The sequence below is a fragment of the Sorex fumeus genome, unplaced genomic scaffold (assembly GCF_029834395.1).
Source record: "Sorex fumeus unplaced genomic scaffold, SorFum_2.1 ptg000028l, whole genome shotgun sequence".
Taxonomy (NCBI): domain Eukaryota; kingdom Metazoa; phylum Chordata; class Mammalia; order Eulipotyphla; family Soricidae; genus Sorex; species Sorex fumeus.
The window spans coordinates 15,228,818-15,255,957 of NW_026606085.1; the positions used below are offsets into that span (position 1 = coordinate 15,228,818).

General features: G+C 46.8%; 1 protein-coding gene and 1 non-coding gene across 2 annotated transcripts in view; one reads left to right on the top strand and one right to left on the bottom strand.

Moving 5' to 3' along the window:
• The first annotated feature begins 70 nt into the window (after positions 1–70).
• The window catches only part of SIAE (sialic acid acetylesterase), a 45,691-nt gene continuing 18,621 nt past the window's right edge, over positions 71–27,140 (top strand). Inside the window, exons 1-3 of the mRNA XM_056114822.1 lie at positions 71–157; positions 14,076–14,237; positions 21,030–21,205. Of these exons, the coding sequence (XP_055970797.1) occupies positions 91–157; positions 14,076–14,237; positions 21,030–21,205 (405 nt within the window). The 5' untranslated portion in view covers positions 71–90. The remainder of the gene's footprint in view (positions 158–14,075; positions 14,238–21,029; positions 21,206–27,140) is intronic.
• Positions 22,629–22,732, bottom strand: LOC130024503 (U6 spliceosomal RNA). Its single transcript, XR_008792583.1, has one exon. It is a non-coding gene; the product is annotated as a U6 spliceosomal RNA (small nuclear RNA).

The window sequence follows — 27,140 nt, forward strand, 5'->3', positions numbered from 1 at the left end:
CCCCGCGCAGGCCCCGCCCTCTCAGGCCCCGCCCCTCCAGCCCCGCCCCTTGCGGTACCCATTTCCGGAGTCCGGAGAGCAGGTGCGAGCATGCTGGAACCGGGCTTGGTGTGGGGGCTCGTGCTGCCTTTCGCCCTTTGGGCCGACGCGAGTGCAGGTGAGGCGTCCCGGCTGGACCTTTGCGGCGCGCACCCCCCTGCACTTCCTCAGTCAAGGTTGGGGAACGTCCTTCGGCCGCTAGCGGGGTTCCGTCAAGGGCTGCGGGTGCCCGCCGCGCGGGGTACCGCCCCCTCCCCCGTCCCCGCATCCTCCGGCGCCCGGTGCTGCAGCGTGTGGGCGAAGCGTCCGGGGCCACCAAGTCCAAGGGAGCTCGCCGCCGGGAAGGGGGCGAATGCAGTTAGAATATTTGGAAACAGGTGTCTGAGTCATGCGAACACTTTCGTGCTGCCCCCTCAGCGGTCCCCTCGGGGAGGCTTTTGCTTTAAGCTGGGTCCCTTGGGGAATTAAATTATACTAGTTTAAGTGGTGATTAGGGCTTAAGGAATACATCCCCCTCACCAGCTCGCAATACTCAGGGCTCAGCCTTGCCATCGAAAGCAGCTTATAAACGGATGGTGGGATAAATCAGCCTAGCTTTGAGGTGGGGGTGGCCCACGGATTCCAGGTTCTGTCAGTTCCTGTCTCAGGCTGGGCACTGGGTCCCCGCCACAGAAAAACACCATGAACTACCCGCTAATGCCAGGTAAAAATGATAGTGTCGAACTTCAAACCACTCAAATAGAACCCCCCCCCCAAAAAAAAAGATTTCTGTTAAGAAATGAAACTTAAGGGGTTGGAGAGATTGTGTAGTGGAGTGGGTAGGGGGTGTTTCCCTCTGGGCGGAGCTGGGTTCAATCCCTTGCACCACATGGGTCTCTCGACCCCAGTCAGGAGTGATCCCTGAATACAAAAACGGGCAGTAAACCCTGAGCAGAGCCAGGTTGGTCCCTAAACAAAAACCAAAAAAAGAAATGCAAGTTGAAGACCCAGAGAGACAGCCAAAGGGGGCTGGAGTGCATGCTTCCAAGCTAGGAGGCTGGACCCTGGGCACTGAGCAGGGGTAGCCAGCACGGACCCAGGAACCCCAGAAAAGCAAGGGGAGGGGGTATAAGGGAAGGGGATTTGAGGTGAGGGGATGGAGAATGGAGTACAAATGTGAGGCTGGCCTGCTTGAGAACTCCCAGATTGGACTAAGGATGTGGCTGCAGTGTAGAGCATTTACCTTGCATTATGGGTTTGATTCTGGACATGTAAAAAATAAATAAATAAAGCTTTCCTTGGGACAGAGATAGTGCACAGTAAGGTATCTGCCCTGCATGCTGCACACTGTATGTGGGCCCTGAGCATAGCTGGAGTGACGCAAACCCCGGCATCCCCTTAAAACAAAACAGACAACCCCCCCAGATTAGTTCATATTCATCCTAACTACGGCCTGAGGTAGTTTTCAGGGTGTAAACAGTGTGAAGGAGTAGGGTTCTGCCTATCACTTCCTGACTCCCACCTCCAGCATTGCAGTAAGGAGTTAGACCCCCCCACCCCCACACATACCTAATCAAACAGGCCCCCCTGCTCTCAAGACCCTACCCCTCAAGTCCTACAGTGAGTCCTACTGTGTGACTGGCGTGGGGTGGAGGGCATCATTTTATTAGCTTTCCTATTAAGGGCTGCTGCCTGTATTACTTTTTTTAGTTGGGCTTTTGCCTTGCACGCAGCCAGCCCGGTGGAGCTGGGTTTGATTCCTCTGCCCCTCTCGGAGAGCCCGGCAAGCTACCGAGAGTATCTCGCCTGCACGGCAGAGCCTGGCAAGCTACCCGTGATGTATTTAATATGTCAAACACAGTAGCAACAAGTCTCGTGATGGAGACATTACTGGCCCTGCTCGAGCAAATCGATGAACAACGGGAGGACAGTGACAGTGACAGTTGCTTCCATTGGATAGGCTGAAACAGTAACTTAGGCCATTGTTAGAAACAGAAGTATCTACCACATTTCCTTTTATTTTTAAATTTAAAATATTTTTGGTTTGAGCTTTTGGGCCACACCTGGTAGTTCCTGGTTCTGTGCTCAGGGACCACTCCTGGCGGGGCCAGGGAACCATATGGGGTGCTGAAGATCGGCCATGTGCAAGGAAAATGCCTTACTTGCTGTGCTATTGCTCCGGCCCTCCTAAATTAAATTTCTTCTTTTGTGGTCACGTCTAATGATGCACAGAGGCTGTCCCTATCTCAGTGCTTGGGGGCTGCCCCCGCAGTACCTAGGAGACTGTCCTGCTGGGAATCGAACCCAGGTCTCTTCAGTGCAGAGGATGTGCCCACTGACTTGTCTTTCTGGCCGAACACATCCCATTTCTTTGTATCTTGTGCCTGCTGTAAATTAGCGTTTAAGAGGAAAAGTATTTAAAGATAGCAAACAAACTTAATCCTATTCTAAGTTCCTTATCTACTGGGGAGTTACTTTGCCCTTCCTTTCTACTTGACAGTAAAACTTTATGTTTTCAAACAAGCAAATAAATACAGATAGCAAATAAGAGATCTGCTTCCTGAGCAGACACAATCCTGTGGCCAAGACCTTCCATAGTCAGTTGATTGTGGAGCAGAACCTGGGACAGGAAATGAGGTCGTGAGGTACCCAGACACCTAAGGAAGACCGTGCCCACTGGACAGAGCTTTGCCAGACTGCCCAGCCTGCACGTGGCTGCCCTCCCTGCACATGTTTGTGACTCCTGTCCCTGCATGTGCCACCACTCACACAGCCACGTGTCCGTCCCTGTGTGTGACACCACTCACACAGCCATGTCTCTCATCCCTGCATCTGACACCACTACTCACGGCTACGTGTCCCGTCCCTCTCTGTGGCACCACTCACACGGCCTTGTGTCCCGTCTCTCTGTGTGGCACCACTTATGGCCACGTGTCTGTTTCTACGTGCAACACCGTTACCCACAAGGCCACATCTGTGCCTGCATGTTGGTTAATTTTTGCTAGCTCTGAATTTTCAGGGTGCCATTTCTTTCATTTTTTTTCTTTGTTTGATTCCTTTTAATGTCCTCCCCCACCATCTTCTCAGACAATCTTAATTCTAGTATCTATGTCCATATTTTTTTTTGAGGAGGGGGGTATCTGCATCAATTTTGTATTCTTATACTGTTCAAATAGCTGAAATCACTCAATGTTTGTGTTTTTCATTGGACTTACTTTACTTTGCATATTTCTTTGTGTTCCTTTTTGCTTTGAATGACAAAATGTCATTTATTTATTTATTTATTTTTATTAGTGAAACACCATGAGGTACAGTTGTAGACTTACAAATTTTCGTGCTTGGGTTTTAGTTATACAATGATCGAGTACCCATCCCTCCACCAGTGCCCATTCTCCACCACCAAAGTGCCCTGACCCACAGTACTAGTCAACGTGGATAACCGGGAGAGGGTGCGCGAGTGGGAAAAAAGAGAGACAGAAGAATGGGAGCAAGTTAATACTCTATCAAGTTCCAAATTTATTTCTCCCAAGCTAGCCCTTTATAATTGATTACATGAGGAAGTGGGCTGCTGTCACTGTCCTCCTGTTGTTCATCGATTTTCTTGAGCGGGCCCTGTAACGTCTCCATTGTGAGACTTTGTTGTTACTGTGTTTGGCATATTGAATACGTCACGGGAAGCTTACCAGGCTTTGCCATGTGGGCAAGATACTCTCGGTAGCTTGCTGGGTTCTCAGAGATGGGTGGAGGAATTGAACTCGGGTTGGCCATGTTGGCTGCATGCAAGGAAGGCAAATGCCCTGCCTGCTGTGCTATCGCTCCAGCCCAGAGAGAGTGAATCTATAAGGTAGCACTGTAGCACTGTCCTCCCGTAGTTCATTGATTTGCTTGAGCAGGCCCAGTAACGTCTCCATTTTTTTTTGAGACTTGTTACAGAGGAAGTGGGCAAAATGGAAAATTAACAAAGCACGTGGATTTTCAATAAATCATGGTGTGAGCCCTAACGATGGACTCATGGCAGTTATCCTGGGAATAGCTCAGAAATTTACACAGTATATTTTATTATTTTTCCAAGAAGAGATTAGTTCTTAAACTGCAGGTCAGGCTGTTCTGACATTTTGGCTCCCGGCATCTCCTCCCTTTTTATTTTTAAAATAGGCCATTAAGTATCTTATAGAGAGCCTTAATTTTTATATTTGAAATAGGCAATTAAGTATCGGCAGTATAGAGGGCCTGTTCTTGCAGCTTCAGAGATAGCTCAACCCATATCACAGAAGGCAAGTTCCCCTTCATGGAAAGAAGGTCATTAACTAGCGGGGGAAGTAGGGGCCTATCCCCAAGTCACTTATTAAAGATCCTTTTAATGGGGAGAGGAATGTTATTCAGATCCAACCTCTATGCAGATAGGCGTGCTTCTACGAGCTCAGGACAGTCTTTGAAGGCTCCTCGTTGGTGGATACTGCCCGGTTCTGCCCCCCGGAGGTGCCCATAGCATCATCACAACTGCCCTGAGATACAGCTGCCCTAGTTCAGGTGTGAGGAGCCAGTAGCTGCACAAGGAGCGGGTGTACAGGTCCATCGAGGCATCTCTAGCCCTTAATCAGCAAGATCCAATTGGTAGTAATGAATTTGGATGGGTTTTGATGCCAGGGAGTCAATCTGCTTTTTTATAAAAGCCATAACTTGAGCGGGCCATTAAACAAAAATGGAGCCAGGGATATTACAATCAGGATACCAAAACGGGGACCAAGCAGGGGAAGCACATAAGGTAATATCCCTCCCATCCCCCACCACCCTTGGGAGGCATCAGTGGGTCATCTCCTCTCCTGGAGCTGTCTTACTCGATCTCGGACCATGCTGCTCTGGTTGAAGAAGAAGCAGCATTCTTCTTGCAAAAAAAAAAAAAAAAAAAAAACCACAAAGGCTGCCCTGTTCGGCAGTAAGGAGGTCCAGGCCTGTTCAATTCTGCAATACAACTTGGGCCCCTGCAATTCTCAATGAACTCAGTCCTCCACAGGACATAGTCGCCTCCAGACAAGGTGGCCCGTGCCAAAAATTACCAATCATTAGGTGTCAGCCAGTGGTCACTAAGATTATAAAGGGAGCTATGGGTCCATACTGGGTTACCGGTCTCTTTCAGTTCTTTAAGGTGTTTAATGCTAAGGCGGTGATATTTTTGGCTAGGGACCTCGTCCGGGTTGAACTGGTCTGGGTGATCAGAAGTTTCCTCCTCGTCAGAACCAGAGTTTTCTGAACCACCATCCTCGTGGGGGTCTGGCTCCTGAGCTCTTGGGCCAAGTTCCTCGGGGACAGGATCAGATCTTGGGGTGGTGTCAGCCTCCTAGGAGGTCTTACTAGGGGTGATGGGGAAGGCAAGGGCAGGAGGTTTAGGCTTTTTGGGGTGTTTTGATTGGGCTTCCTTAGGAAGGGAAAGTTTCACTAATTTTTCATCTAATGCATGGAGTTCCAAGCAGACATGCTCCTGTTTCTGTTGGAGAACAGCCTGGAGAGGCTGCCTCTGTACACAAATGGCTTTTTAGCTCTCTGAAGATTATTTCAGGGTTAAAATCAAGAATCACTGGAGCACAAAAAGGGGAAGTTTTAGGTAAAGGTGAGGGAGCAGAAGGTCGAGCAAAATCAGGATGGGGGGGAAGACAACTCAACTTTTTGAAGGGTATTGTCATCAGGATAATGGGCGGCCTTATCTTCTAAAGATGCAAGGTCCTCAGGTGAAAGATCATCAGGAGGGACAGAAAGGGAGGGACTTATAGGGACTTAACCTGAGGAAAATCTTTAGACTTATCATTACAGGAGGGAGATTCATTTGAATTTGAATGGATTTTGGCCAGCTGGTCGCTGGTGTGACCAGTAGCAGCAGGGGGGGCATCCGGCATAGGGCATAGAAATGGCAGTAGAACCACAAGCTGAGGGGGGCCGTGAGAATCACTGTAAAAGTTCTCTGCCCTGTTGAACAATGTCCCGTGCTTTAGGGGGATGATTATAAATTTTAAGTTTATCATTAATGAGGTTCCAGTAGGAAAAGGCTTGAACAGGAATCTTTTCAGGTCCGAAGGTGCAATAATAATCCTTCAAATAGTCACCCACTCTCCCCCAGCGTTTCTCATCATAGTACCCTCTTGGGGTAACCAGGGGAAAACCTCAGTAATATAGGTAAAAAATTTTATGCAAATCCTTTTTTTTTTACCCTAACTCCTTGTGTTTTCAAGGAGTCTTTAAGTCCTTTAAGAAATAAGTCATGTTTACTCAATGTCTGCCCCATGTTAATAAAGAAGGAAACAAAAGATGCAGTTATCAACGATCTCACAGTAATCAGGGGCCAGTGGAGTGATTGAGATGAGTGCCTAACAGATGCACAGTTTTTTCTTCTGTGGGGGATGCGAATTTATCTGAGATTCGTGGCTGTGACCCCCTTATCCAGTCATGGGAGTCTTCTAGCTGCAGGCACCCTAATGGCTCTTAAATGCCTGACCTGTGCCCGTGGGGGAAAGATCGTTGTTGTTTCAGGAAAAAAATAACTCTCAAACAGACAAACAAAAAAGATAAATCAAGTAAACAATAAGAAAAAGTATGAAAAAAGGAACTTCAAAAGAGTGCACACAAACAAAAGAAACAGAGTGAAGACAGGCCATAAGTTAGTATCTTGGTCAGTGCGTTGACCACTTTGCCTGATGGGCTGAGGTTGAAAAGAATCACCGCTTACCTGTCCGAAGTTCCTGACTTCCTGTGAGTGTGGCCACTTTCCAGTGGTGCTTGTCACAGGGGTACCTCGTGCCCGGCCTGGCCCCACGTTGGGCGCCACCTGCCCCGACCCGTAGGACTAGTCAATGTGGATAACCCAGAGAGGGTGTGAGAGTGGGAAAAAAGAGAGGAGAGAAGAATGGGAGCAAGTCAAGACTCTGATCAAGCTCCAAATTTATTTCTCCCAAGCTAGCCTTTTATAATTGATTACCCGAGGAAGTGGGCAAAATGGGAAATTAACAAAGCATGCAGATTTTCAATAAACCATGGTGTGAGCCCTAATGGTGGGCTCATGGCAGTTATCCCGGGCATAGCTCAGAAACTTACACAAGGTTTTTTTTTTTTCTTTTTGGGTCATACCCAGCGATGCACAGGGGTTATTCCTGGCTCTGCACTCAGGAGTTACTCCTGGCAGTGCTCAGGGGACCATATGGGATGCTGGGAATCGAACCCGGGTCGGCCGCATACAAGGCAAATGCCCTACCTGCTGTGCTATCTCTCCAGCCCCTACACAATGTATTTTAACATTTTTCCAAGAAGAGATTAGTTTTTAAACTGCTGGTCAGGCTGTACTGACATTTTGGCTCCCGGCACCAATGAACCCAATAGTCCTCCCCACCCTCCAACCCCATCCCCCCCACCCTGCCCCACCTCTGTGGCAGGGCATTCCCTTTTGCTCTCTCTTTCCTTTAGGGTGCTGTGGTTTGCAATAGAGGTATTGAGTGACCATCACGTTTGGTCTATAGTCTACTTTCAGCACGCATCTCGCATTCCGGGCGAACCCTCCAAACACCCTTTAGTTGGTGTTCCCTTCTCTATCTGAGTTGCCTTTTCCCCTAGCATGTGCGCTGGCCTCTAAGCCATGGAGTGAACCTCCTGGTACTTATCTTGGCTATTGTTGGGTGTTAGTTTCCTATTTTGTTACTTTATGTTCCCCAGATGAATGCAATCTTTCTGTGTCTGTCCCTCTCTTTCTGACTCATTCTGCTTAGCATGATATTTTCCATGTAGTACCACTTGTATGTAAATTTCATGACTTCATCTTTTGTAACAGCTACATAGTACTCCATTGTGTAGACGTACCAAAGTTTCTTTAACCAGTCATCTCTTCTTGGGCACTTGGGCTTTTTCCAGATTTTGACTATTTTGAATAGTGCAGCAATGAACATAAAAGTGCAGATGTCATTTCGACTATACTTTTTTGCCTCTCCCGGATATATTCCCAGGAGTAGTAACACTGTAGCACTGTCCTCCCGTTGTTCATGGATTTGCTTGAGTGGGCCCAGTAACATCTCCATTGTGAGACTTGTTGTTACTGTGTTTGGCATATCGAATACTCAAGGGAAGCTTGCCAGGCTTTGCTCTGCAGGCGAGATATTCTCGGTAGCTTGCCAGCTCTCTGAGAGGGGCAGAAGAATTGAACCCAGGTTAGCTGGGTGAGCTGAGTGCAAGGCAAATGCCCTTACCCGCTTGCTGGGTCAAATGGGAGCTCAATTTCTAATTTTTTGGAATTGTCCATACTGTTTTCCAAAGGGCTGAACCAGTCTTCATTTCCATCAGCAGTGAAGAAGAGTCCCTTTCTCCTCACATCTGCGCCAACACTGGTTGCGTTTGTTCTTTTGGATGAGGGCCAGTCTCTATAGTGTGAGATGATATCTCGTTGTTTTGATCTGCGTCTCCCTGATGATTAGTGATGTAGAGCATTTTCTCATGTGCCTTTTAGTCATTTGGATTTCTTCTTTGACAAAGTTTCTGTTCATTTCATCACCGCATTTTTTAAAAAAATATTTATTAGTGAAATACCATGAGGTACAGTTGTAGACTTACAAATTTTTGTGCTTGGGTTTCAGTTATAAAATGATCGAGTACCCATCCCTTCACTAGTGCCCATTCTCCACCACCACTAATCCCAGTATCCCTCCCACCCTCCCATCCCCCCATCCCACCCTGCCTCTGTGGCAGGGCACTCCCTTTTGTTCTCTCTCTCCTTTTGGGTGCTGTCATCACTCCATTTTTTGATGGGGTTGGATGTTTTCTTCTTGTGAAGTTCAACCAGTGCTTTGAATATCCTTGATACCAACCCCTTATTGGATGGGTATTGGGTGAATATCCTTTCCCATTCTGTAGATTGTCTCTGTATTTTGGTCACTGTATTGTTCATGGTGCAGAAGCTTCTTAGTTTAATATAGTCCCATTTGTTTATCTCTATTTCCACTTGGTTGGTCAGTGGCGTGTCATCTTTGAAGATACCGTTAGCCTCAATATCGTGGAGAGTTTTGCTGACCTTGTCTTCAGTGTGCCTTATAGATTCTGGTCTGATGTTGAGGTCTTTAATCCATTTTGATCTGACTTTGTGCATGGTGTTAAGTCGAGGTCTAAGCCCATTTTTTTTGCCTGTTGTTGTCCAGTTATGCCAGCACCATTTGTTAAAGAGGCTTTCCTTGCTCCACTTCACATTTCTTGCTCACTTGCCAAAGATTAGATGTTCATACAAAAAAATATCATCTTTTCAATTCACGATCACAATCACGATCATCCTGTTGTTCGTCGATTGCCTCAAGCAAGCCCCAGTAACATCTCCTTTGTCCTAGCCCTGAGATTTTAAAAAGTGCCATATTCAAGGTTCTTTCAGGGTTAGAAGAATGAGACCCATCATTGTTACTGGTATTTGGCATATTGGGTATGCCACAGGGAGCTTGCCAGACTCTAATTAATTTATTTTTTATTTAGTTATTTGTTTTGCTTTTTGGGTCACACCCGGCAATGCACAGGGGTTACTCCTGGCTCATGCACTCAGGAATTACTCCTGGCACTGCTCGGGGGACCATATGGGATGCTGAGAATCGAACCCGGGTCGGCTGCATGCAAGGCAAACGCCCTACCCGCTGTGCTATTGCTCTAGCCCCTATCATCCTTTTTAAAGAACCAAATTATAGGGCTGATAGAGAGTACGGGAGGTAAGGTGTTTGCCTTGCTTGTGGCTCTGGTGGCATCACATGTGGTCCTCGAGGAATACTGCCAGGTCACACCTAAGAACAGGGCCAGGAATAATTTCTGAATAATTTCACACCATCAGGTGTGGCCCTAAAACAAAAAAACTAAACCCCAAATATTCCATTGTCTAAAATTATATCTATTTTTTACTTTTAAATAAGTATTTTTGCATAATTTTTTTTTTTTTTTGCTTTTTGGGTCACACCCAGTGATGCACAGGGTTACTCCTGGCTCATGCACTCAGGAATTACTCCTGGCAGTGCTCGGGGGACCCAATGGGATGCTGGGACTTGAACCTGGGTCCTCTGCATACAAGGCAAATGCTGTACCTGCTGTGCTATATCATTCCTGCTCCTTCATACTGTATTTTTAACCCATCTACCAAGGGACTTTGTGGCTGTGTCCCTGTTTTAACCATGTAAATCATGCTTCAGTAAACATTGAGATAGATGCAATTTTGCTTTATTTCTGTGGTCCCAGGGTCTGTGCCCAGATCTTCACATGCAAGGCCAGTGCTGTAACCCTGAACCACATGCGTGCTCCCCATAGAGCTTTTGAAGGAATGCTTTTGTATTTTTTACATTGAAACCTCAAAGTGACATTGATAGGGTTTCTTGAGGAAGCTCCATAGAATCTTCCAAAGCCACTGATCTTATTTTATTTCATTAGTTTCTTTGCCATACTATTGGGGGTTACTCCTTATGTTGTGCTTAGGGGGGGTCACACCTGGCATCTCTCCTGCTTGGGGGACCCTGTGTGTTGCTGGGGATCTAACGGGGGTCAGCTACACGCAAGGCAGATGCCTTAACCCCGATATTGTCTCTCCGACCCCCAAGACTGTTTAATATCAATAAATTATCTTCACGTTGAGTCATATCAGAACTTCACCTTCATTGGGAGGTTCTGATTCATTAATAATTGACATGTTTTTTTTCTCATTTGGTTGCATGCAGCAACATCTAACCGTCACGTCGTTCCCTCCTGCCTATGTTTGTCATGTAGCATCATATAATACATTCAGTTCACCAACTCCATGTACAGTTCATGTATAAAGTTCAGAGCAGGGTTTGGCCGGTTTGTCAAGAACCCTTGATGTTCCTTCCCTCCAAATTTGGCCTTTCTCTTTTTAATGACTATGTTGAACTTCCTCAAAATACCAGTTACTGTTTTTTTTTTTGGTGGGGGGGCTACACCCAGTAGTGCTCCGGGCTTAGCCCTGGCTCTGTGCTCAGGAGTTAATCTTGGTGGGCTTGGGCGACCATATAAGGTGCTGGGATAAAACCTAGGTTGGCCGTGTGCAAGGCAAATTATATGCCCACTGCACTATTGCTTTGGCCCCACTAATTTTTTCATTTTAACACCCAAGTGAAGATAATATTGAAGATCTTAAAAACCAAGTATTAAGTGTCTTGTGTCTGGTAGAAAGAATGTGCGATTCCCCCACATTTCTCATTATTCCATTCTATCTGCTCAATTCCTTGGTAATGTTCCATTGTTTACTCTCAGAAGCTTGGAATTTGAGCTAAGAGCACAGGAATGACTTCTCTCTGACTTGTTACCAGTTTCCTGCAGACAGGAAGGAAATCACAGTGGCTTTGGGATGAGGTGCCCTGACTCCTAGCTGTGTTCTAACTGCCTGGGTGCTGTAAGGCCAGTGGAAGAGGTTCGTGTCTGCAGTGTGGTCAGCACCGTCCCTGCCCTATGAAAGTGCCACTGCAGACACAAGGTCTCTACTGGGAACAATTCTGGTCTCTTGTATGTTTTTTTTCTCTCACTGTTACAATATCAATGCTTAAAATAGTACTTGGCACTTGGGGGGCCAGAGAGATAGTAAGTACAGTGGTAAGGGCTCTTGCCTTGCATATGACTCATCCTGGCACCCCATATAGTCCCCGGAACTCTGTCAGGAATGATACCTGAGCACAGAGCCAGGAGCAAGCCCTGAGCATTTCTGGATTTTGCCACAAAGCCAAAAATAAAACAGTACTTGATGCTTAGGATCAATAAATTGTGTTGAATTCACTGAAATTCAAGCTACTTAAAAAACAAAAAAAAATCCTTGATCTTGGGAGCTGTGGGGATGGTTCCAGGGCGGAGTGCATGCAAATTTGAGTGGCCCCCAAATTTACTTAATCTTCTTGGAGATCGGCCTGTTGATCAGTAATAATCGGACTATATCTTCTGGTGTGACAGCCAGTCATTGCTAATTTTCACTAGGCATGCTAACTTTTAGTTTAGTTTTGCAAGTCAGGGATTGAACCCAAGTGCTTTGCCATTGAGCTACACTCTTAACCTTTAACTGCTAACGTTTTTTTAAAATTATTATTTTGTTTTTTGGGCTATACCTGTCCATACCCAGAGCTCTTGCTAACTCAGTGCATGGAGGAATCAAACCCCTAGCTCCTGCATACATGTGCTCCAGCCCTTGTGCCCTCTTCTTGGTCTCATTTTATTTTGCTTTTAATGCAGTTACTTGTGTTTTGTGATACCAGGGACCAAACCCAGGGACTCCCATGCAAGGCGAATGCTGCAGAGCTGAGCTCTGTCTCCGGCTCCTGGAGGGAAGCTAAGCACAGAGAAGTTGAGCAAACCGGGACTGGTGGGAAGATGTGTCTGGGAAGTCATTTCCCCAGCCTCGGAGATAGAAGCTGTGCCCAGAGAAACCCCCCAGATGCGGGGGCTCTTCTGCAGATGGCAGCCAGCCCTTGGAGCTATCTCTGCGCCCTCTCTCCTGCCTCTAGTTTTCAGTTTTTGCTCCCAATGAAGCACCTCCCCAAGACGGGGCCCTCCTCCACGTGTGTCCCTGTTTCCCTCCAGCAGGCTACCAGCAGCCTAATGCAGCTCGGGTGGCCGTCTCCTTCCGCCAGGCCTTCTGCCACACACACAGTTTATTTAGTCACTCCTCGAAGGGACTCAGGGCATCTCGGGGCTGGCTGCAAGTCCTGGTGCAGACCAAGGAGACCCTCACCCCCAGAACCAATTTACCCCCTGCCAGTTGCAGAGAGCCACTTCTTAGCTGTGCCACCCCATGTGACCCCATGGTATCTTCTGGAAGGGAAGTGGCACCCTGCTCGGTTCTCGGTCTCTTTCCTGCCTATCATTTTTGTTTAAAAAACCCTATTAAAAATCTTTTATTATTCTCCTAGGATTTTTGTCTGTTTTGTTTAGACTAAGTGGGACATAGGAAGTTTCCACATTCCCTCTCCCCCCTTTGTTAAGTTCTGATGAGACACAGTTTGGATAAATGCTTGTTATTAATAAGATGCCTTGATAGAGGCTGGATGTTAAAAATAGGAATGATCTCGTTAAGGTGAGTTCTTCCTCAGTCTCGTTAGTGATGGTCTGAAATAGAATCCGGTCTTGAGCGCTCTCGCTTTTCTTTTTTTCTGTAAAATGTGTAAGATGGCAACGAAGGACCCCCTTGTTTAGACATTCGGATTCTTCCTCTCACTGGTAGTGTCTTTTCCCATCTGTATGGATCTGCATTTCTGTTATCAGCCCTGTCACAGATAGTTGGGAATGCTCCTGTAGAATTTTCAGTGGGTTGCTTAAAAGTCACAATAACGGAGTTACTTGAGGGAAACTTTCATGGGTGGGCTGGGAATCGGGGGAGGAAGGTGGGCAAGGGAGGTTGAGGAAGGCTATTTGGGAGAGAGGCTTGCTTGCTTCATTCCCTACTCAGAGAGGGGATGCGGTCATGGACAGTAGGGGAAGGAAGTAGTTTAGTTTTTTCCCAAAAATTTCATATGTGGGGGGCCTCAGAAGAGCATTTAAGGGATTCTGGGGGGAGAGCGGGGGTGAGTGGGCAGGTAGGAGGAACTGGGGGAAGCCTTGGGAAGGAGAGAAGGGATGAGCAGGGGAGAACAGATGTGGGGCGGGGGGCAGCTGGTCCTCAGTGGGTTTGCCCTGGTGGCTCTTTTTTCTTTCTTTCTTTTTTTGCTCTTTGGGTCATATCCAGCAGTGCACAAGGGTTGCTCCTGGCTTTGCACTCAGGAATTACCCCTGGCGGTACTTAGGGGACCATATGGGATGCTGGGAATCGAACCCAGGTCAGTCACGTGCAAGGCGAACGCCCTACCTGCTGTGCTATCACTCGAGCCCCAGTGGCCTTTTTTTGATGTTCGTTGTTGGAAACAGTTCTTGCATGTTGCTCCCCTAGTAGGGATGAGTAGGAGCTGCTCCTGGAAGATCAGAACTTCGTCTGTGGAGATTCTCTTGCCTGAAGACTTTCTTTTTGCCATTTAGCCAGATCCAGTCAGTTCTGAGTCTTTCCCCAGGGGATGCTAAATGACTGTTCTGCGTTTTAGGTGTGAAGTTTCGCTTCGCCTCGTACGTCAGCGATCACATGGTCCTGCAGAAGGAGCCTGCAGGGGCTGTGCTATGGGGCTACGGCCTCCCTGGAGCCGCGGTGACCGTGAGTCTGCGCCGTGGTCAGGACACAGTCATGAAGAAAGGGACCCGCGTGAGAGGTAAGGCCGCCCAGCCTCCGCTCAGCCTTGGTCCTCCTCTGCCCCCTGCTGGCTTACTGGGAAATGACGACTGCTTTGACGACCGAAGCAGTCACCTGCTTTCAATAGTCTGGCCCCAGAGCCTTGCAGGAAGTCACAGCACCCATCTGTGATACCCCGGGGAGTGCTGGTGTGGGGGACCTCTGTAAAGTGGGGCATGCTTGGGAGAGCTCGGCTGTGCACTCTGCGTGGCTTAGGACTTGCTGTCGCTAGTAATTGTGGCCTTGTATGTCACCCTCTCTCTGTTCCTACTGTAGCAGTCACGGTCTTTAGGAGTATGACGAGGGTCCAGAGAATTAGCACTTGCAAAGTCTTCAGGCACACAAAAAGCACTGAGTCAAGTGTTGAGGTTGTTTTTGTGACTATTACATGGCTTAGTTCATGACCTAAGTATTCTACCATGCCCTGTGGCCCTGTGGCCCTGTGGTAGGTAACGGTGGTACCATGAGCAGAAGACAAATGATGTCTCTCAAGAAATGTGGAGGTTGGGGCTGGGGAAAGATTTAATCAGCCATCGGAGCTTATGTGAGGACGGTCACAGTGGGCGAGCACGAGCTGCTGTGCAGGGATGATTAAGACTTATCCCGGAAGAAGGCTCAAGCAGAGGGCAGAATCTGGGCAAAGGCTGTGGGCAGTGTGGTGGGCAGATGGATTTTTTCCCTGGGATTTGGGCTCCTGACGGGCTCTGTAGGCACCAGACAGGCTTAGAGGTGGAGGGTCTTACTGCCCTCGTCAAGTAGCGTGTGGTTTGGGTCAGCAGGGTTTGGGCTTCAGAGCAGCACTATCACATTTTACTTTAGAAGCTGGCTCCGGCAGGAGGGCTGAGCTGGTTCTCCACTGGCAGTCAGTTGTCCAGACAGTGCCATCGATGGCTGTACCCATGGTATAGCCCAGGATGCTCGCGAAGACTGGAATTGCCCTCCTGAGCAGGAAGAGCCTTAGCAGGCGTGCAGATGTGAGTCGGGGAGGAGAAGTGCTAGCCATAATTGTGCAGGGAGGGAGCTCAGGGTTCGCCCCGTGGAGGCCTGATGGCAGTGTCGGTCTGGTCTGTGGGTGGGGAATCAGCGTGGGAGCTGCCGCTCTGAGCTGTGAGTGTCCACATGACCAGGAAGCTCGTGGGCAGTTTTCTGATCCTTGAAAACCAGGCTCATTAATTAGTGTTATCAATATGCAGAGCTGATACCCGGTGCAGAGTGAAGTCAGCCCTGGGCAGGCTCTTCATAATTTATTCCCATGTCAGAAACATTTGGAAATAGGATGTATGGGACAGAGATGTGGGCAAACCCTTCTAACTCTTGAATTTCAAGACCTTTCAGCATCAAAATATTACTGGGTGAAACAAAAAAAAAACTTGTCAGCTTACCCTGGATAGAGATATTCTCTGTTAGATGATTTAAATGCTGCTAGAGACTTACAAGAGAAACTAGGAAAATGGAGAATTCAAGAGACAACACCGTTTTCGTCTGGGATTGAGTCCGTCTTAGAAGTGAGCAGCCAGAGCACAAGTAATGGTACTGAGTAGATGACATTTATTTAGGAGTCAGAAGGATTTCTGATACTTAGAAAACAAGAAGCAGGGACCTGGAAGGTGCCTGGGGTGACCGGAATAACCCTCAGCACTGCCTCCTCAAGCCCCAGCCCTGAACCTTCTGGTCCATTTGCCAGGAGTGTTCTTCGAGCCCCCTGAGCACTACATGGTGGGTCTTCCCTGTCCAGTAAAATAAACAGGTTTCCACGGTGTTCCTGATCAACATTCCTCATAAACACTTGGAAGACAGAGACTGTACAGTGCAGTAGATTTATGCAAAAGTACATCATATTTCAAGAGCATTCCAATTTTGTTTTGTTAATTTTTGTACCACACCTGGTGGTACTCACAGCTTACCCCTGGCTCTGTGCTGAGGGGGTTTCACACCTGGCAGTGTTCAGAGGACCTCAGTCACGTGCAAAGGCAAGCACCGTGCCCACTGCACTCTCTTTCCAGCTCCATTAAAAATGTTTTTATACATTCTTTATTTCCAGGGGCTGGGGCGATAGCACAGTGGTAGGGCGTTTGCCTTGCAAGTGGCCAACATGGCCGACCTGAGTTCGATTCCTCCGCCCCTCTCGGAGAGCCCGGCAAGCTACCGAGAGTATCTTGCCCGCATGGCAAAGCCTGGCAAGCTCCCCGTGACGTCTTCGATATGCCAAACACAGTAACAGTTGTCATAATGGAGACGTTACTGGGCCCGCTCGAGCAAATCGATGAACAACGGGAGGACAGTGGCAGTGACATTATTTCCAGCGTCTTTCCCCCTTCCTGATTGTTTTGGGCCTTGCCCTGGAGGTGGCAGGGGTAGGTAGTGCTTCAGAGAAGGAATAAAAGGTGGGCCCCTGGGCGCCATGAGGAGCCTTTGTTCCTGCTGTGTGGTTAGTGTGCTGAGATTCAGTTCAGGTGGGCTGCCTCTGTTTATCACTCTGTCTGCCCTGTTAGTATCTTGCTTCCTGCTTACCATGCCCTCACAGCAGCACAGAAGGTTGTCCAGCCGACTGATGCTTAAGCGCTGGGAAAACTAAGACCTTAAGTAGCTATGGGAACATTTGGTATTATGATTGAGTTGAAGAAATGTATTTTTCCTCACTTAAAAAAATAAAGACCTACCCTCAGTTGCACTGTTAACATCTTGCTGATTTTCTTTTTTTGTCTACACCTCGTGGTGCTCAGGGTAATCTTCTGGCTCAGTGCTCGGGCCTCACCCCTGGCAGTGCTCAAGGGACTATGTGGTTCTGGGGATTGAACCCAGACTATGGCATGCGAAGCATGTGCTCCAGCCCAGCGAACAGCGAGCTGTTTCTCTACCCCTCTGGCCCTCTTTTAAAAGATTCATTTTACAAGGTCAGACCCACCCAGGATAGTCTATTTTATTCTTTTAACGTGTTTTTTTTTCAATTGAAAGTCAACAAGTTCAGGATTTTTTTTCTTTTTCTTTTTGGGTCACACCCAGCGATGCTCAGGGGTTTTGCACTCAGTCAGGGATTACTCCTGGTGGTGCTTGGGGGACCATATGGGATGCTGGGCATCGAACCCCGATCAGTCGCATGCAAGGCAAATGCCCTACCCACTGTGCTATCGCTCCAGCCCCATGTTCAGGATTTTGATTGTATCTGTAAAATATCTTTGTCTTTTCAGTACAGTATAACCTAAACAAGGGGCTATTTATTATAATGAATATTACTATATTTTTATAGTATATTTTATTAAATTAATATTCTAACTATAATTGATTGGGCTGGAGTGATAGCGCAGTGGTAGGGCGTTTGCCTTGCACGAGGCCAGCCCAACTGAGCTGGTTTCGATTCCTCTGCACCTCTCAGAGAGCCCAGCAAGCTACCGAGAATATCTCGCCCGCACGGCAAAGCTGGCAAGCTACCTGTGAGGTATTCATATGCCAAACACAGTAACAACAATTCTCACAACGGAGACGTTACTGGAGACGTTACTGGGCCCGCTCCAGCAAATCGATGAACAACGGGAGGACAATGCTACAGTGCTACTATAATTGATTATAGCTATTAGAATAAATACTTCAATAATCAGACTGCTTATTACTGGTTGAGCAATTCAATTGTCTGAAAACGAAAACATAAAATCTGGGGCCAGAACAATAGTACAGTAGGTAAAACACTTGCCTTGCATATATCCGATCTGCGTTTGATCCCCAGCCTGCCCACCTGCCAGGAGCAATCTTTGACTGCAGAGTCAGGAGTAATCCCTGAGCACTGCTGAGAGTGTCCCCCAAACAAAACCCCAGGTATTCTGCTTGCTCAGATCTAAGGGGGGATACTCAGGAGTGTGGCATTTGGGGATCTCTTTATGGTGTGTCCCCCCAGTATGTGGCAGTTTGCTGTGTTGCATTGTGATTATTGCTAGAACAGGAAGATTCATTTTGCATTCCTGTTTGGGGGAGCATGGTGGACTCCCTATAGGATTGAGGCGGGTCAGGGTGAGGTGACCTCGACAGTCCCGTCTTCGTCCCCTGCCCATCACTTCCTCCGGTCCCAGAACACTTTGCAGCTGGGTTCTATGAGGAAGAAGCAAAGAGGATGACGTCTTCCAGCTCCAGATTTTTCCTTTAGGGAAGGGAAAGGTCGCTGGTAATTTTTTTTTCTCTTCTTGGCATCAGATTTGGCACAATAACCTGAAAAATAATTAACATCTGATGTGCATAGGAAGAAATTAAAAAGCAAGAAAGCCCTTTATGACTAATCTTGTCTTTAGACAAATGATTTTAATTTTCCCATTCTGGACTGGAGAAAGGGGGTAGGGAGAGAGGGAGGGAGGGGAGAGGGGAGTGCAGGGAGGGAGGGGGAAGGGGGATCCGGACTCATGTCCTTGACTGGAGAAACAGGCCATCCCATATGGCCACCCTTCACCATGAAAATACAAAGCTCTGAGCCATTGGCGTGGCCTTATTGTGGGGGTCCCAGGGGCTGGGAGTCCACCTAGTGCGGGGAGAAGAAACCCAAGGGCACAGGACATTAGGGCAGCAGAAGCGAGAGCGTACATCGCGCTGGGCCTGGGTGCCCGCGGAGGTGACTGGTCAGCCAGGAGCCCCCTGGGAGAAAGCAGGGTCTGGGGCCTGAGGCTGAGCCCCAGCTCTCCACCCAGTGAGTGTCCATATTCTAGGCCCACCCAGCTTCCAATCCCCCAAATGGGTTTCCTCGGCCAGAGTGAGCCCCCCCTGGCGTGACCTTCCCAGAAGCGGACAGGCATGGCTCACAGGCCCGCATGGTGGCTTTTGCTGCCAATGTCCTCCTGGGCCTGCGGCCCAGGCAGCAGCTGTCCCAGTAGTGTCCACTGTTGAGTTGCTCTCTGCTAGCCTGTCACCTCTCTAGTGGCTTTGTTGTCTGTCCCTTGACTGCCCGATCATTTTTCTTAACATGCACGATTGTGTCAGACAAGCTGTCTTTTATCCAGTGTAAGAGAGAGCAAGAAACGGAACGGACGGCAGGAGCACTGGGGAGGGAGCTTCTCTGAGGTCTCTTCTGAGGGAGTCGAGAGTTTTTTGGGGACACGAGACCATGATGGATGCTGAGCTCTCTTCAGATGCCTTCCACCCGAGCCACTGCTCGGCCTCTGGTTGGAGTAGGTGGGACGGCCCTGCCATGATGTGCCCAGGGCCCGCGTTATCCGACGAAGGTAGTTGACGCCAGCCTCAGTGCCTGGGGCTCCGGCTCTCACCAGCGCACAGAATCGGTTGCCAGGAGCAGCTCATCCCGGCCTTTTCCGGCGGCTGACCCTCTTAGCAGTGAGCAGTGTTGGTGGCGGGGGGTGGGGTCGGAGCTGCACTTGGACGTGTCAGAACACGAAGCCTGGAAAGACCTTGGCGAGACTGTGCTGGGGACAGATTGCAGCGTCTGCCTGCTCAGAAGTGAGCGCCATACGGAGCACCTCGCACCTGGGCCACACAAGCTGCACTGAGCTGCCCACTGTTTCCAAAACAGGCCTCTTGCTACTTTAGGTGGATTCTGCATTTAATATGTTGATGTCTGGCTAGGGGTGGTATAAAAACAATAGTGAGCATTTGCTCCCGGTTTGACTGACCTCAGGGGCTTGTGCTTTGGAGGGGAGCGATCCTGCACCCTGAGTGGTCCTGCAGGTCTGAGCTCTCCTCACCTCTGGCCACGTGGCTGGACCCCTGGTTCGGGTGAGCCCTCGGATCCGGTCTAATGTGCCATTGGTGCCCGTGTGCACGACGCTTGCTGATTACTGCTTGCAGGTTTGTGTGCTCACGGTAGGGTGCTCCTGTTGTAGCTCTTCCCGTCCTCTCCCTGGAATCAGCTTGTATTCTTTGGCCTTGTTCCAGGAATCTTTATTTTAAAATGATCATCTCTCTATTTTGTCTGTTTTCTCGCTCTTATTGCCTTCAACTTTGCTCATGTTGTTTGGTTCCCTGGGGATAATTTTACCGTTTTGAAGATATTTTCCTTAAGTTTCCGAGTATGATGTTGGCAGTGGTGGTGGGGTGAGTGGGTGAGAGGTGGGAAGGTGGTAGGGGGGTGGTTCCTAAGGAATTTGCTATGAGCTTCTGAAATAGGGTCTTGGATAGCTTTTCATCCCCGAGTTGAGTCCTGAAACCTTATATCTAGTAAATTGCTCTGATTTCTCTCAGTGAAGCCTGTATGTCTTCTTCACAGGGAGATTGGCACAGAAAGCAGTCAGACACAGAATTCAGTTTCTCCACTCTCCTCTTTTAACTGTTGCTACAAGGAGTTGGGAATCGAGGACCTGTCCCTTAGGGGAATTTTCAGATTCCAAATGATTTCTTTCTGACTGTTGCTCACATTTGATTGGATCATCACAGAAAGACGAAATAGGGAGATGATCATTTTAAAATATTTTTGGAATAAGGCCAAAGAATCACAGATCTCCAGATCTGTCCGGCTCTGGTTATTTTGTTATTACCTGCAGGCTGGTATACCGAGAATGTCCGTTTTATCTTTCTGTTCAACTCTGGAAATTTTAAACCTCTTTGTGTTTTTGTGTGTTCCCATTTAGGATTATAACTGGATAGTATATTTTTAGAAATCTTTGGATGAAAAATAAAGAGGGGATGGGTACAAATTAAAGCTAGAAATGCTGCTTTCTGTTAGTTCCATTTGCTTGTCCAAAATTTTGCCAGTCTGTATCATTGTGGATTTAGTATAGCACGGAGGCTGGGGATAAGCACCAAGAAATATAATGACGGATTCCTCCAAATCTTGTTATTGCAGTGGGCTCCAAGACCTGGATGGTGGTCCTGGACCCCATGAAGCCCGGTGGGCCCTTTGAAATAATTGCTGAACAGAACACTGGCAGCGTGAACTCCACCCTGAGCGTTCGGGAGGTCTTGTTTGGAGACGTCTGGCTCTGCAGCGGGCAGAGTAACATGAAGATGACGGTGTCACAGGTAATGTGCTGGGTCTCAGTGCAAATCCAACCTGTTGGGGTAGTACAGTGGGTAAGGTGTTTGCCTGGCCTGCGGCTGACACCACACACGGTTCTCTGAGCCCTGCCAGGAGCAATCCCTGAGCACACAGCCAGGAGGAAGTCCTGAACATAGCCGGGTGTCACCCCGACCTCCCTTCTCCCCTCAAACACTTCTGTTGATCAGGATGAAGAAGAAAAGGAGGAGGGACAGAGATGGGAGGAGAGTGTGGCCTTTGTCTGTTACTGCTTGAGCCATTCAGAGAAGTCACTTGATATATCTAAGGCTTTGTCAATATGCTTTTGAACAAAACAGTGCTTAAGATAAACATAGTACTTTATTTCTTATTTTAAACATGGGTCAAATGCAGTGTTGGTAAATTGGCACTAAGCACAGAGCTATGTCAAGATCACCTCTATGGATCATTTTTTGATCATTTCAGGTGCAAAGCCTAGGCCAGTTAAGTAGGAACTCCTCTGGTCTCTGTCCCGGACCCAGCTAACTTCTTATCTGCTTCTTTCTGTGAGTTTGAGGCACCCCATACGGGTAGGCTCCTGTACTAATCATCCCTTATGCCTGCCGCCTCTCACTAAGCATTTAAGGTTCGCCATCCAAGTTATGTTCCCAAGGTTTGGTTCTTTTTTTAGGACTGGTCTGTATTGGACTGTGCATATACCCCATTTGAGTTGTTGTTGCCTGTTGGCTATTGTGAGAATTTCGGCTCTGAATGGTGGTGTGCCAGCTTTAGTTTCTCTGAAATGTCAGTGAGTGGAATTGCTGAGTCATCTCTTAGCTGTTCTTTGAACTTTTAGGGAACTGTCAAACAGTTTTTCACAGTGACTGTTTCATTTTACATTTCTACAAGCAGTACTCAAAGAATCTAATTTTTTCACCATCTTCATTAATGTGTTCCTTTCATTAAAAAACATTTAACTCTCCTTGTGAAGTAGTATCTCCTGGTAGTTTGCTTTTCCCTGATGACTCATAAGTTGGATATTGGACCAGATATATAGTGTTTATTTGAACATCTTTTCTTTTCACCACACCTGGTGGTCCTCCAGAGCTATTCCCGGCTCTGTCCTCAGACCTGATCTGCCAAAGTGACCACAGGCAAGGCCAGTGCCTCACCTCTTGTGCTGCGTCTCCAGTTTGGCCCTTTTGTACATCTTTGCAGAAGTACCTATTTAAGTCTGTTGCCAATTCTGACTCGGTTATATTTTGAATTTTAGAAATTCTTTATATGTCTATGTTAACCCGGCTGTGTACAGTAGACCTGATGTAGTACGATGTTTGCTGTGTGCAAAGCAAGCGCCTAACCACTGTCCTATCTCTCCATCCCCTCTTTTGTTACTTTCTTGATAGATTCCTTTGAGACAACAAAAGTCCTTAATTTTTATGATGACCAATTTATTTTTCTTTCATTTATGCCATGCATGTCATCCTTGCGCAGGGCCATGCTAATCTTCTCTGTATTGTTCTAATTTTAGTATATGTACTGCCATTGGGATCGTATTCATGAAGGTATTGCCAAATCCAATGTTATAAATATTTTCTCCAGTGTTAGAATAGTTTAATAGCTTTAGCTATTAAACCTAGGTCTCTGATATTTTTTGAGTCAATTTTTATTATATGGTATATTGTGATGTTTTCATTTTATTCTTTTGCAAGTGGATATCTAGTTTTCCCATAGACTTTTCCTTTCCCCATTGAATTGCCTTGACTTCTTGTGAAAAATCAGTTGACCATATGTACAGGCATTTATTTCTGGGCTTTCTATTCTGTTCCATTGGTTTATATGTCTCTTTATGTTGGTATCATACTATTTGAATTAGTTTCAGAGTTGGGAACTGGTAGTCTTCCAACTTTATTCTTCCTTTTAAAATATTATTTTGTCTATTCAGGGTCTCTTGCAATTCCATATCAATATAAAGACATGCATTTTCATTTCTGCAAAAAAAGTGGGGTCGGAATAATAGTAAGTGGTACAGTGGGCAGGGCACTTGGGCTCCCAACACCTTGTATGGTCCCCAGAACCCCTCCAGGAGTGATCTCTGGGCATAGAGCTTGGATTGACCACTGGACACTGCTGGGTGTGCAGACCAAAACAACCTATTTTTTTTTAAAAAAAGGTTTTGGAACTTACTCTGTTGGGGCTGTCTGGTTTGCTGGCCATATAGAACAGTGCTCAGAGTCTATTCCTGGTTCTGTGCTCAGGGCTCACTTCCGGTGGTTCTCAGGGGACCATCAGTGTGCTGGGGATCAAACCAGGTTGGCTATGTACATGACAGGTGCCTTACCCTCTACTAACTCTGCAGCCCTGGAATTTTGATAGGTATAGTATAGCTGTGGATTGCTTTGGGTAGTATTTGCTTTCCCCCCTTCCTCCCTCTGTTCCTCTCTTCCTTCCTTCTTCTGTCACTCCTCCCCTCCCTCCCATCACCCTCCCTTCCTCTTGCTGGGGATCAGACTCAGGATTTCACATATGCATGGTCACTGAGCCACATTCCAAGCCAGTTTTGTCTTTTTAACTGTTAACCCTTCCTTTCTATGAATATGCTCTGTCATTTGTTACTTTAGATCAGAGGGTTCCCAAATGTATTTGGCCAATTATGCCTTTTTCAGAAAAAAAATCTTAACTTGGCACCTCTAGAAACCTACTTTCTTTAAGTGAATAAACAGAAGGCACCTCATTAATTGTGGGAGGGTTGGGTAACTATTGCTCCCCCAAGTCATTCCAGTACCTCCAAATCCCTGCCCAACTCTGTTCTCTGGGGGCAGTATTACCCATTTCGGGAAACCCTGATATACATTTTAGTTTCTTAGCAATATTTTCTGGTTTTGGTGTATGTTACTTACTTCCTTAGTTAAGTATTATAATTCTCTTGATGTTTCTGTAGAGTGGGCTGGAGCAATAGCACAGCGGTAGGGCGTTTGCCTTGTGTGTGGCCGGCCTAGCCGAGTCAGGTTCCATTTTTCTGCCCCTCTCGGAGAGCCCGGCAAGCTACCGAGAGTATCTCACCCGCATCGGCAAAGCCTGACAAGCTACCCGTGACGCATTCAATATGCCAGACACAGTAACAACAAGTCTCAATATGGAGATGTTACTGGGCCCGTATAATTTCTTTTCTAGTTTCTTCATTGCTAGAAACAAGGTTTTTGCATGTTGCTCTTGCATCCTGAAATGGTTGGAACTTCAGCTTTAGTAGCTTTCTTGTGGGTTCATAGCATTTGCAGATAAAGATAAAGGTAAAGGTAAAGGTAAAGGCCCTCCCGTTGTTCATCGATTTGCTCGAGCGGGCCCAGTAACGTCTCCATTGGAGACTTTGTTGTTACTGTGTCTGGCATATCGGATACGTCACGGGGAGCTTGCCAGGTTCTGCCGTGCGGGCGAGATACTCTTGGTAGCTTGCCGGGCTCTCCGAGAGGGGCGGAGGAATCGAACTCGGGTCGGCCATGTTGGCTGCGTGCAAGGCAAACGCCCTATCGCTGTGCTATCGCTCCAGTCCAGATAGTTTTGCCTTTTTCCTTTGGATTTTTTTTTTTGCTTTTTTGGGTAACACTGGCGATGCACAGGGGTTACTCCTGTCTCAGGAATTACCCCTGGTGGTGCACAGGGGACCATATGGGATGCTGAGAATTGAACCTGGGTCGGCTGCATGCAAGGCAAATGCCATACCTACTGTCTATTGCTCCAGTCCCTGGATGATTTTTCTTTCTTTTTGTCTTGTTTAAAATCTCTGGCTAAACTTCTAATACAGTGTTGAAAACTGTATCTTATCTTATGTCTGGTCTTGGGGGAAAACTTTCAATACTGTGATATTGTGTATGATATTTTATGTGGGCTTTTCATAAAAACCTTTTACCATGCTAAGGATTTTTCCCTCTGTTCCTAGTTACCTAAGAGTTTTATTTTCATAAAAGAATGTTGACGTGGCACAGGGTTTGTGACCTCATGTTTGCCCCAGATGCTTCATATATATATATATATATTTAAATTTTTTAACTTAAAATAACTTTAAATTATAACACTGATTTACCAAATTGTTCCATACACTAATCCTACTACCAGTGCCCCCAGTGTCCCACCTACCACCCCAGCCTGCCCCCTTGCAGGCACAAGTAAATTTGCTTCATATTATTTGTTACAACACAAAGGCAGGATGGAATGATCAAAACTTAGATCAATCGGAGTCAATTTGTGGCCCCGGTCATGTCTCACAGTGATGTCACTACAGTCATTTAGGATTGCTGTGCTGGTTGGTGCTGGTTGAGCCTTTTGTGTTACTGTTTCAGGGCGTTGAGCTTGGTGGGCTTCTGGGCAACTTTCCCATCAGATTTACTGAGATCCTACAGGGCTCACAGTTCTATGACATTTGGAGGCATATGCGGCCACATAGTCCAGTGACAGTAGATCTGGAACAATTTGGTGGCCTGGCAATTTGATGAGGTTCAGTTGTGGAGCTGGACCATTTCTGTGTCAGAGGGTGTCAGGCCGCCCCCATTCCTAGAAGGCCCCAAAGCTGTCAGCTCCTAGAATGGTCCCATATCCCAGGAGCTTCTTAGGTCAACGAGCCATTCCCAGTCCCAGGATGTTGTATGTTGTCATTGTCTGAGACTTAGATTTTGACTGTACCACAAAAGCTTAATATGTGACCAACCTAACTTACAGGACCATTGTGAAGAGTGAGTCATTTGTGGTTTCTAAAAGGTTATAAAAAATGACAAAGAGGTCATGCATGGTCAAGTGGCTTATAAGCGACTTTAAAGAACTTGGGAAGGTGATTGTGCTACTCTGAAACTGCTATTTCTGTTAATATTTATTTTCCAGCCTTTATTAAATATTTTTGACAATCTTTGAAGAATATTTAAATTTGAAATTCAATAATGTGTACAACTAGATCATGATCTCACTGAATTTCTTTTAAGTTCTTAATTAAATTAATTCAACCCACTTACCTACTCTATGAGTTCTTTGTTTCTGTGGCTTTTATCCCACATAGTTTCTTCTTTAAAACCAACCAGTTAACATTCTTTTTTTTTTTTCCCCCGCTCTTTGGGTCACACCCGGTGATGCTCAGGGGTTACTCCTGTCTCTATCAGCTGCATGCAAGGCAAATGCCCTACCCGCTGTGCTATCACTCTAGCCCCAGTTAACCTTATTTCTAAATAATGCTACTAAAAAAATGCAGCTGTGGATAGATTCAGTTCATCATTAGTTTTCTACTATAAAAATCTAAATATTTTCATTCTTTCTAGCTGATCTTTTTTTCCCTCTCGTCCTTCCTCCCCTGCTTGAATATATGGAAGCCATTTGAATTTAAATGCATATCAAACTATACTTTAATGGGACTCTCTTTTTTCTAGGCAAATGAAGTGAAATTGAAGTTTTATCCCTGGAAAGCCTGGCTGGCAAACCGTTAACTCATTAAGGAAAATGGTGCTTTCCCTAATGCCTTGGACACAGATCCCAGGTGGCACACAGCGGCCAGCTCTCTTCTTTCTGGCACTTGGCCTCTCAATGACCCTATGCCAGGGGACCCCACCCCACTTCCTGCCCTTAAATTAGCCTCCGATTGTTCAGTGAATATATCCTTTCTGCTGAGAATTGACTTCAGAGCATTGTCTGTATTTAGCCAGGCTACCCACCTTGAGGTACAGGGAAATAGAAAAAAAAATTCCATCTGAAACATGGAAGTGATAATTTATTTTTTAAATCATGCACGTCGTTTGCAAGACAGCATTTTAGATTAACATTACCAAAAGTCAGGTTTTCTTTTTACTTCCTTAACACTTGGTAGGACTTTTATTTTATTTTTTTTGATTGAGATGCTGCTTTGCATGACTTCCAACAAATGCACGTGCACATATACACACACTCATACACACACCCTTATTTTTTGATTTGTAGTATACTCTA